Below are 11,495 nucleotides of genomic sequence, written 5' to 3'. Positions count from 1 at the left end.
GTTAGCTAACGACAATAGCTTGTTATCCAACCAAGCAAGACTTGAAACGCTTCACACACTCGTACACTGACTGAGCTCCTCACTTATCACTTTGTCGACTCATTTACGGTCTTAATATTCGGTTTCTTTCAAGTAATGTGAAGTGCTAGATGAGCTCCTGTCAAAGTGTCAGCCAAACAAAGAAAAACAACATTAATTTTCATGTTTTTCTTTTATAGTAGAGGAGCTGTTGTTTCGCTCGAGCGCTCCGCATGTAGTTTTTTTCCTGACACAATGAACTGAGTTCTTCTTAAAAGTGCAGGTGAAAATACGTTACTAACGCTCTTATAGAGTTCTTCTCAACCGCAAGTTTAAATTTCCAACCGTGGTTTTAACCCTCTGTTTGAATGTAACGGTCTCCTCCTCGTCTGTTTGTTTATTTTTCATTGTTTGGGCTCCAGCAGCAGAGATCTGAGAGGATTTTTGCCCCCAGCGTCCAGTGGGCTTCGTGTCCGGCTGATTTTTACAGTACAGTGGCGTGCCAGTGGACACCCCCACCAAATAGACCTCCAATAAATAAAGGATACATTTCAAGATGTATCCACAGGGCCGGCATCCGGTAAGTGCATCTTGAACTGATATGGAACATAATTGCTACATCTGCATCAGTTTAGCTGGAGAGCCAGGGCAGAGCCGCCCGTCCATGACGAACGACATCCCGATGTGCACCTTCGTTTGATTTGCTAAGCCCTGGTGTCTGTGATAATGCTTCGAAGTGAAAGAACAGGGCGGTTGGAAGCACAATCAAGTGGGGTAAAAACCCCTAACGCCTCTTGTCAATAAAGTAGTTGACATTGTATGGTAAAGAAATCGTCGTTGTTCTCTAGTATGTTTTCATGTTTTTCACGAGCACCTGGATTAGAGAGAGTGAGGCTGAAAACAACAGCATTTTAACAGGCGCAGTTTGGCACTCTCAGACCCATCCAAGCGAGGCGACCCCATTTCTCCCGCCGGTGTTTATGTGAGGCACTAAAACGGCAGACCCAGATCTGTAAATCCCCCCCCCCCCTCCTTTGTCAGAAAGCTACTGGTGCTTCAGCTATCTCCCAGATGTCACTGTAGCGTGGATGTCACCCCAGCCCTCATTCAGGCTGAAATATTAGAGCTGATCTCCCAGGGCCCAGAATGCATTAGAGCCTCGCTCTGCAGTCGGTGGAAAACAAATTTGGTTCTCTGCGGATGTAATTGAGTTTGATTGATGTGATGGCTGTCTTTCAGGCGCCCCACCAGCCTGGTCAGCCAGGCTTCAAATTCACAGTGGCGGAGTCCTGTGACAGGATCAAAGACGAATTTCAGTTCCTGCAAGCCCAGTATCACAGGTAATAATTTAGAGTTATATGGCCGTAATGTAGCTTGTACAATTAACGCTTCACCTAATTGTGTTTCACGGGCAAAAGGGAGGGAAAGCTAAATTAAATTTTCATGTTTAAATGTGTGTGGTGAAAAAAAATAGTTTGGATCATGTGATGTATTGGCACCATATAGGTAATGGATATGTTATGGATATTTAATTTTACATGTTTTTTTCCCTGCCTGTTTTTACACTATTTTAGCCACCATTTAATGTTAATTTTAAAGTGATAGTGTGTGATTACAATGAAGATTTACCCTTTAAAACTACAATTTTTTTTAAAGAGGGTGTTTTCCTGTTACAACAAGGACTTAAATTAAGTTTTTATTTCATTCAGGTATTTTTTTTCTTTAGTAAATGTCAGTGAATAACTTCAGCATTACACAATTTGAAAGATTTGCGATTAATTTGTTATTAGATGTATATATGATGTATTATGATTATTGTTTTAGAAAACAGTCATATTTTTAATATCGACCATGATATCAAAATGATTGTTTTGGCCCAAATATGAAATAATAAATGTATTTGATAATATGAAAATAATCATTTTTATTGTCCAGAATTTTAATACCAGGAGATTTCTAAATTAAAGTGGTTAAAATTGATTTGATTATTTAAATGAACCCCTGTAAAAATGTGCACTTGTTTGTTTATCTTCATGTTTGCAGTGTGGATTATTTTTGTGTGTGTAAGCAGTGAAAACACATGTCTGTTCAGAAACTGATGTGCTTTGTTTTCCTCTTAGTCTTAAAGTGGAGTACGACAAACTAGCCAATGAGAAGACCGAGATGCAGCGCCATTATGTCATGGTAAGATTAGCCAATGTGTAAGCTGCCATTAGCTGGTAGCTGGGGTGAAGGTAGATGCCTTGTTGCGTGTCTCTCTGTATGTGTGTGTTTTAGATTGTGTTTGTGAAACCCCCTCTGGTGCTTTTAGTTCAGCCTCCTGCTTTATTAAAGGGCCCTGACTGACTGCTCTTAGCCTCGGGCCCTTTCATACACCAACCCTTAGCCGCAGGGGTCAATGACCACAGCATTGTCCCCTCTTCTCTCTCCCCCTTCTCTCTACCTCCCTCTGTGTGTGGATCTGATTATTCTCCAAGGAGACGCTGCTCTCAGACAAATGCATGGCCATAAATTGGGTGAGGGGTGATGGAGGAGTGCCAGAGGCGTCTGTGGGAAAATACTAAATCGTAGCAGAAATCCAAAATCTCTGCAGAGTTCTGTCTTTGATAACCAGATTTTACGCACAAACAAACGGCTACATAAATTCAGTGTTAATCATAATCACGGGCTTAATCATTTACGCAACACCGAAGCCCTAAATTCAATAGTAGATGTTCAAGAGATCAAAACAACCTCATGTAAGGATTTATGATAGGGAGAGGAAAAACAAAGCTTTTCGTGGTGTAACTAAACAAGGCTAAACTGTGGAAGTGTATTCTCTTATCTTGTGTAAACACGTGAGCGATGACTTTAACCAATACCCAGGGACACTAGTTAAACATTCCATTCACAGGAAAAAGCATGTCAGTCAGAAAGGAGGAGGAGAGGTTAGGTAAACACCCTTGTAGAATCCCCACGCTGACTGTTTGAGTTGATAGTGTCAGAATCTAGACTTGCATGACTGCACTGAGGTCAGGGTCTTTTTATTAGGAGATATTTTTATTATTATTATTATTATTAAAAATTTTTAAAAACTTATTAGGTTTTATTAGAACAAAATCATAAGATGTATATATATAGATTAAACTTTGATTATACAAACAGGATTCCCAAAGTGATGGAAACAGTGCCTTTTAGTCCTGTGAAAATAATGAAATTTGATAAAATTTTAGTGGAAAACTTGTACACATTTCTGTTCTCCTTAAGTTTTTTATTTTTTCTGTTTTCTTTCTGGATGCAACCTTTTTTTTTTTTGGCTAGAAATAGCTCTTTGTGAGAAATCATCATAATTATTATTAAATGGCTAAAAATTATGTGAAATATATAGAATTTATTGCTATAAATGTGGGATTTCTGACATAAAATCCAAGTGGAATTTCCACTGTGTACTTTCATCAGTATTATACAAAGAAGGAGAAGCTGTGCAGATATGAGACACTGTTATGGGACATGATTTTGAAGTGTGCATCAAAAACCTGTTCTCCTCTTTTTCCCCTCTTGTTTCACCAGAATCTGACTTTTTTTTCTCTGCTCTGTGATGTGAGTTGAAAATGTTTGATGTGGCTCGGATTGAGAAAAAAAAAAAACCCTGAATATTTTTCATTTCACTTTCTTTCAGTACTATGAGATGTCCTATGGGCTGAACATTGAAATGCACAAACAGGTATGTAGTCCTTTGATCCCATTTCACACAATCTCTAAGTCACAGAGGATCTATGCGCTGTGTGTGTAGATGTCAGTCAATGCAGTCACTGGTGTGTTAGGAGACAAGTGAAGTGCACTCCGTAGAGATGATGAGAGAGACTGGGCTGTGTTCTTTTGTGCAGCAGTTAGAATCGGGCTAGAAGTCAGGACATTACAAGCACACACAGACACACACATAGAGTCAAGTCTCTTTTCCTGCTTGTGCTGAGCAGAGTGTGGTCAGACAGCTTTGATAAGATTAAAGTTAGGACTTTGGCAGGAGGAGCTGTGTGATTTAATGACTAAAGGGAGCAGAGTCTGAGGAGTCTCTATTATGTCAGCACATTTAAGACACCCTTTATAAATTTACGCTAAGGAAAAAATAGACCACCATAAATTCATCCCCTCCAATCAATTTTTACCCTACATTTTCTCTAGGGCTGCAACTAACATGTATTTTTGATAATCGATTACTTGGTCGTTTATCTCTTTGATTTACTTGGGATATTCCATGTCTTTTCCAATAAGTGCCTAAAGCCAGCTCAGTTAGTCTAGCACAGTACACAGTGTGTGTTTTTTATTTTTATTTCAAATAAATTAGAGCGAATAAGAGTAGGTAAGTACTAGTATTAATTGGTCAGGTGCTGGTGAAAAAGATGTGTCTTTAGACAGTTTTTTTAAAATGGCTAAAGACTCAGCTGCTCAAATTGAGATAGGCAGGTCGTTCCACATGAAACTATATGACCTATTATGACCTTCTTTGAAGTGCTGGGCAAATTGTGTTGTGACCTTTTTTCGCCTCTGCCATTTTTCAGTTCTTCCCCCAGAAATAGTTTATTTTTTTACTTCTACAAAGTGACATCACTGGCAATTATCCGAGCACAGCACCGACTAATCAACTATTTTCATATTATTAGCAACTAATACACTCTGCATCATATTTACTGAATGAAATCCAATAAAAAAAAAATTCTCTAATTTGGGGGTGCTGATTACAAAAATTGTTTTGCTTTGTTTTGCTTTAGCTCATCACACTCTCTCACAAAATGTGATGTGCATTTCAGAAATTTTGCTTTCGACAACCATTGCAAGGTGAAGAAGTCTTTTATTATCCCTTAAGCACAGAAAAACTGCCTCAAAGACATGATTCCTATCTTCCTCTGAGCCGGGATAGAACAATTTGTTTAATTCTTAGACTCTGATGCCATTGTTAATGCCTAATCTTGATTCCAAGGTTAGAAATATTGCCAGTGACAGAAGAAAATGCAAACATGACACTGATCTTTTCTGCTACATCTGTGGATGTTTTACTACATCCAAAAATTACATATTTTACAGATTATCTATTTATAAACTTATGTTTATGTAACTTTCTTTGACAGAGTATTTGAACATATTTTCCACACCTTTGCAGATTGTAATTTAAATGATACATGTTGAATACTTTGTTATTTGACTGCTTTTATTTTTTCGCTAAGTGCATTGACAGTGTATGAAAACCACATGATGGGAAGTTTTTATTGATATTTTTAAATTCAGCTTTAGGTAATATTAGGCTAATAATATTTTGCAAATAAGCCTTTTTTTAAATGCAGGGCAGCGTTAATGATTACATTGATTCATTTTTTTATTGATTAATTGAAATTTTTGTCCACCTTACATTTTTGAAATTGTCTTTAAAATTTAGGGTTCTCTTCCACCGTATTTACAAAGACTAATCTGATATATATTTATATATAGATATAGATAATAATGAGATTGTGCTGTGCACCAGATGTAGTTAGGCCACCTCAGAGTCAACCCAGCTCTCTCAGCCTGCTCCCCTTCTTCACCTTATGAAGGTTAATGGCATCAGGGAGGAGCTGGTGGATAGCGATCCATCAGTGTCCACAGTGAGAGCTTCTGCACTCCTCTGTCTGTCAGGCCCCTTGCCCCTGCGATGCCTCCTGTTAACCACTTATCTCCCAACTGGCAGCTGAGGGGCAGAGGAGTGAGAGTAAAAGGGTAGAGGGTGGAAGGGCTGGCCTTGTGTAAATAGGTTAATCGACTGATCCATTTTAGCGCCTTGACTTTTATCAGGAACCACCACAGAGCCCATGGATGCACTATTGAATAATTCATCCGACGCTGCCTCTAACCTACTAAAGAAGAGGGAGGTAATGGTGTTTGTAAGCAAACACGCAGATCCCACCCTTTTATACAGGTCTGTTGATCCGGGTTAAACTGAACCCAGGAGCGGATGGCAGGCGGGGAGTGGTTAACCAACCGAGTTAGCGAAGATTGAACTCACAAAATAACTTGCAAATTCCGCACCCCATTATTCTCAGCACTGAGGATTTAATTCCGACTGTCAGGCAATCCGTTTCCTCTTCCATTCGGTTGTCTCAGGGTGCTTTATATTTTAAACAGTCGTGGCGTAATGCAGATTTCAGGATGCGCGTTTGCGTCCAATACCTGCAGACAGCCATAGCGAGGGAGGTAATGCAGCTGTAATGGCAGCTGCTCCACGTCAATGAGCCACTGTGATGACTGAGGTGCACTCACAGTGAGGCTTATTTTGTGAGGTTTTTTTCTCACCTGTTGTGAGACTCCGAGGGAATCTCCTCCCCTCTCCTCGCTGTCAGACCCATATTGAGCCAGTCAAGCCCGGCTTGACACGAGGACGCTGATAAATGATTTATAAGGGGTGCCCTAGGAAGTGTTTGCTAACTGCTGGATTGTCCTTCTCTATGTGAGCCAAAGCAAACTGACTGGCTCAGTGAGGTGAGTACACAAAGCCTCTGTTAAAGAGGAGGGGGGATTGGGAAACAGACCCGCTCTGTCACAGTTTATGGTGGTTAGGCCATGAAACCAGGTGAACCTGTACAATGATACTCCAAACATATGCATAATAGAGCAAGGCTGTTGTAACAGGGCTGTTTGGAAAGGCTGAATATTTGAGGGACGACAAAAAAAAAAACCCACAATAGAAATCAAAGGCCGGCCACCCATGCAGCTCTACTAACACTGATCAATGCAGGTAAAGTTTAATGCCAGTTATCAACAGAGATGCAAGTTAACAACCCTGTTAAGCTTGTGCCCTCATCTCCGGCACACACACATTGTTATACCTTTACTACAGAGCATGAGGCTGTCAGAGAGCATTACCACCCTCTCACCCCGGCAGAATACAGGGACCCATCAACCCAGCTAGGTCAAGTATTGTTTGTGATGGAGGCACATGCCTGGAAGGGGCAGTTGTTTTACTCTATATTCAATGCTCATCAGTGTCTCACTCCATTCCGCTGGCGCTGATGGCAACAGACAAATAGCTTTCAGCATGCCATTGACAGCCTGGCCCTGGAGTGCTCTTGAAATGGTGCTAGACAGGTCCGAGTACCTGTAATTGTGTACCAGAGCGTGAAGCTCGCCACTTAAGAGGCAGGCTTTCATCTGCTTAAAGTGACATCCTATTTTTATCCGCAGTTGTAGCTAAAAGCTCAGCTTGTCCAGCTCAATGCACAGCATGGCTTTCATCATAAATTCATACATTATGTGCAGCGAATGCAGGCTTTTTGTGTACGTCACCGCCGTCAGACATGTTTTCCCCCGACAGCGGGATTGTTTTTGCAAGATAAAGCATGAAGCTTTAGAGTGAGTGTCAGATAAGGCAACCCTTGACCTCACTCGGCCAGCTGTCAACGTCGCGTTAAGCCCTTAAGGAATGTGTTCGATGCTCTCCAGGCCTCTCAGCAAATCCTGTCAAATGTTAGGCTGCTATTGACGTGGTTTATCTCGTCAAATAAGGATTATACACTGAGCTGACTTTTTAACCAGCATTTTTTGTTGATGCATTCTTCTAGTAGTTTTTTCCAAAGTGTAGTTGGGTGTCTGAAAGCTAAACTTGTACCCTGCTTTGATCCTGTTGCTTTGGTGAAATGCAACACCCAGTCTTGTCACACCAAGTTTGACTATAGCTTTCGAGAATGTATAAAGCTGATTTGGGATGCAACAGTATAGATTGATTTTAGATGACATTGACTGTTTCATTATTCATTTATTATTATTATTTTATTCATATTTTTTGTTTATTTTATTTTATTTTATTTGTTGACTTTTTTAAAATCCATATCCATTGGGTCATTCTAACCTGGGTTTGCCTTTTTGTTTTAAGAAAATTCTAACTAAGCTCCAATTTGCAATTTTATAGTTTGCAAGTGTCTTAAACACTTACACAAAAAAAACTACTTTGAAATTTGAACTAACATCAGTAGGGTCAAAGATATATTTTGCCTTCATAAATGACATGGATTTTTTCCATATTGATGTAACATCATGCTTTTGATATGGGCTAATATCTATAAACTTAGATTATGCTCCGCATGTCCTTGTTATATGGTCTGCTATAGTATTTTTAATGGTCTGCTTTACTTAACCATATTTTGCCTATAGCTTGACCCGACACACGTCTGTATTCCTTTGATGGGAACAAGTGAAAATTTCTCAGGTGTTACGGAGTATCTTGTAAAAAAAAAAAATAATTGTGTCTGGCTGCTGCAACCGCTTGGCATTTTGGGCAATATGTTATAAATCATTTCCTGGTTGGCGCAACACTTCGTGTTTGCCATTGAAATGAAAAATAGAGCCGAAATCCCTGTGATGTGTTTGTGCTCCGTTCTGGCCCTGGGTTGAACTGAGCCTCATAAATTCTATAGATGATGTATCTGTAGCAGAGTTATTTTTCAGAGGCTTTCCTCCCCCTCTCCTTTGGTCTCAGGCAAAGCCAGTGCCAGATCTGTGATGTGAGCTCCTTTCATCACTGGAAGCGGCTGTGATGTCGTCCGTGCTGTGTTCCTGCTGGTGTCTGATGATGGAAAGGAAGAGGGATGGAGTACATCCTACTGTAGCTGCGTGTAGTCTTTGGGTGGAGAGCCCTGGCTTTGCCCCCACCCCTGCTTTTACAGTCATGTGTTCTTACAACGACCCCACATCATCCTCTGCTATTGCTCGCCTTTTTATCCACCATTCGTGTGCGGTACGCATCCGATCGACAGGCCGAAAATTCAATTTAATGACCTGCCTGTGTGCACGTAATATGATTTTACAGGCTGTTACGGTCAAGCTGAGGTACTATTTGCATAATGATCGGCTTGCGATAGGAGATGGGGCCTGCTCGGCTACAGTTGCCATGGCAACGGTCAGACGGGTGGAGAGAGAATGAAGGTCGGGTCCCTGCGGTGGGCTAGATGAAGGGGGGACTTGGGGAGGTGGGTTGCTGAGAAAATGAAAAAGGTGGGGTCTGGAGAAGGCAAAATAGGCCTCAGCTCCTGACAGGTCTGGACATAATTCACCTTTGTTCATTAGTCAGAAGTGACATGTTATTGTGATTTTATGTTCTGATTTAAAGGCTCATCGGAACGTAAATGTTAATGTGTCAGTGTTCTTACAGGCATTTGGGCCCAATTTTTAAATAATTTGAGCATTGTTTAACTTTAATTGACTATGATGTGATTTAAATGTGTTTTTTCCCTCGTACTCTGTTGTAGTATTTTTTTTAAATTATTATTATAAAAGCACTGAAGCTCAAATCCTGAAAATCTTTTGGCTCTGACTGCTATTTAGACCATGTGTGTACAATTTTTGGATGGTGGAAATTCATATATTTGGGATTTATAAAACAGCTTTTTTGTGGTCATCCTTAAAGTCTATTATAACAGTCGTCTGCTTCCAACATGTCCTCAGGGACATGCATTATTTAACATCTGCTAAACAACAGGAGTTGGCAGTCATTTTGTTGTGAAAAATCAACTTCTGAAGGTTTTTCTTTTTAGTGCAATTACATGATAGTGGTAATTAGGGCTGGGCGATATGGCAAAAAAATCATAGCTCTGTATTTTTTGGCTGAATTGCGATATATACGGTATATATCTTGGTATTTTTAAAATGTTTCTATTTGGATTAAAAATATATATTTTTTATTTTATTTATTTATTTATTTATTTACATCCAACCCAATGTTGTCCAATGAAACAATGTTTATATAAAAAGGCCATGAAACCGAATATAGTAAAAAAATAACCATGTAGGCTATGTGCAAAAAAGGTACTAATTATCACATTACATTATAACATTACAATCTAAAAACAAAAATAATGCTTTTTAAAGGAGAAGATATATTTACTAAACTAAAAATAAAAATAAATAAAAACAAAAGCACAAGTTAATTGCAATATATTTTGATTAGGCGCTCGTTCACTGAAATCTGTGAAGTTTAGCGGAGAATCGCATGCAGAAAGGCACGTGCACTCCTGACAGCAAAATGAAAATATGTCCATGATATATCGTATATTTGTCATACTATATCACTTATAAAGAATTAGGGCTGGGCAAAAAATCAAATGCGATTTTCATGCTCATCTCGTCAGTAAAGCCGCTCCTGTGATTAGTAGTAAATCTCCAGCACGTGCTTTCAGATGGAGCGACATTTACTACACAGAGCCGTAGTTCACTGACAAGCTACACAAAATCGCAGGCGATTCATTGCCGATTTTGAACGCGATTTTGTGTAGCTTGTCAGTGAACTATGGCTCTGTGTAGTAAATGTCACTCCATCTGAAAGCACGTGCTGGAGATTTACTACTAATCACTGCCCAGCCCTAGTGGTGATTATGGTTGAGGTGTAAATGTGAAGCTGAGAGGGCAAAAGAAAGTCTTGTGTACTAGTAGACTGTACCTGCAGGCTGATGGCAGCTAAAGTGCAGTCCTGCTCTTAACACAGCTCCAGTGTATCTGGCTTGTTCTTCGTGTGGTTTGGAGCAGTGTTTCCCAACCGGGGTGCCGTCTGTCGAGAGCAGGGGTGCCGTGTAAAAAATAATTTTTTAATATTTTTAAATTGCTAAAATGTTCAAAAAAGCTTCTATTATATAATATCCATTTCTGATGTCGCCAATAATTAGAGATGCACCGAAATTTCGGCTGCCGAAAATTAGTTCACTCTTTCACGTGGTGTGACGCTCTGCGTATTATCCCGCTCTATGTGTGAGTGTGCTCCGCTCAGCTCCACTCATATACCGTTCATGCGAATCGGAACAGCAAAGTCCACTCAAAAATTGAGCCGACAGGAAACCTCGATGTGGTCCAGTTTTGTTTCTGTCTGCAATAGCCCTACTGTGTTGTAACATGGTGTGGTATATGGGCAACTCTGGTAACGCTGCCCTCTCATTCATTGATCTGCTAACCGCTATGTTATGCTCGCGTGTTCTGATAATAATAGCTTTCTAGGACTAAACATTGGTAAAAAAAAAAGTTAAATATCTTAACCCTACTGTTAGACCTACCTGAAAAACTAAAAAGCTATTTATTTAATTCGAAAGCCTGTCGTTATTTTTTATTTGTGCTATCATTATTAATTTCTTTATTTGTTCTTATGTTATTACTGACTGCGTACTTGTCATTTTTTATTCAATTCAAAGTTTGAAATCAAGCCATCTCGTGCTACTGCAACAAAATTACCCCACTGTAAAATAAAAAAAACACTGAGTGAGCAAAAATGTGTGATCTAGCTAGTTATAATGGTAATTAAATAATGTTTACATATGTATAAAAGCCTACATTAAAATCTGTCATAAATTTGTCTCTTAATTAGAAATTAGCCTACTGATTGTCACCATTGATGGACACATTTTTTGTATAATATTAAAAATATCTGTATGACATTATATTCTGCAGTTCTTCCCTGTTGTACCGAATATCTATACTTTTCAAATTATCATATC

General features: G+C 39.4%; 1 protein-coding gene across 6 annotated transcripts in view; it reads left to right on the top strand.

The window, feature by feature from the left end:
- LOC107583757 (protein groucho-2-like) overlaps nt 1–11,495 on the top strand; it is a 48,671-nt gene that overhangs the window by 2,131 nt on the left and 35,045 nt on the right. For 4 of the 6 annotated variants that reach the window (XM_016270065.1, XM_016270064.1, XM_016270063.1 and 1 more), the window contains exons 2-5: nt 441–598; nt 1,258–1,358; nt 2,139–2,202; nt 3,677–3,721. In XM_016270065.1, the coding sequence (XP_016125551.1) occupies nt 575–598; nt 1,258–1,358; nt 2,139–2,202; nt 3,677–3,721 (234 nt within the window). In that variant the 5' untranslated portion in view covers nt 441–574. Of the gene's footprint in view, nt 1–218; nt 302–440; nt 599–1,257; nt 1,359–2,138; nt 2,203–3,676; nt 3,722–11,495 lie in introns of all 6 variants that reach the window. The other 2 variants (XM_016270062.1, XM_016270061.1) reach the window with 2 other exon arrangements.

This window comes from Sinocyclocheilus grahami, unplaced genomic scaffold, assembly GCF_001515645.1.
Source record: "Sinocyclocheilus grahami isolate Dianchi unplaced genomic scaffold, SAMN03320097.WGS_v1.1 scaffold55.1, whole genome shotgun sequence".
Taxonomy (NCBI): Eukaryota; Metazoa; Chordata; class Actinopteri; order Cypriniformes; family Cyprinidae; genus Sinocyclocheilus; species Sinocyclocheilus grahami.
The sequence above is the reverse complement of the archived record's forward strand: the minus strand, read 5'-3'. Positions and strand labels throughout refer to the sequence as shown.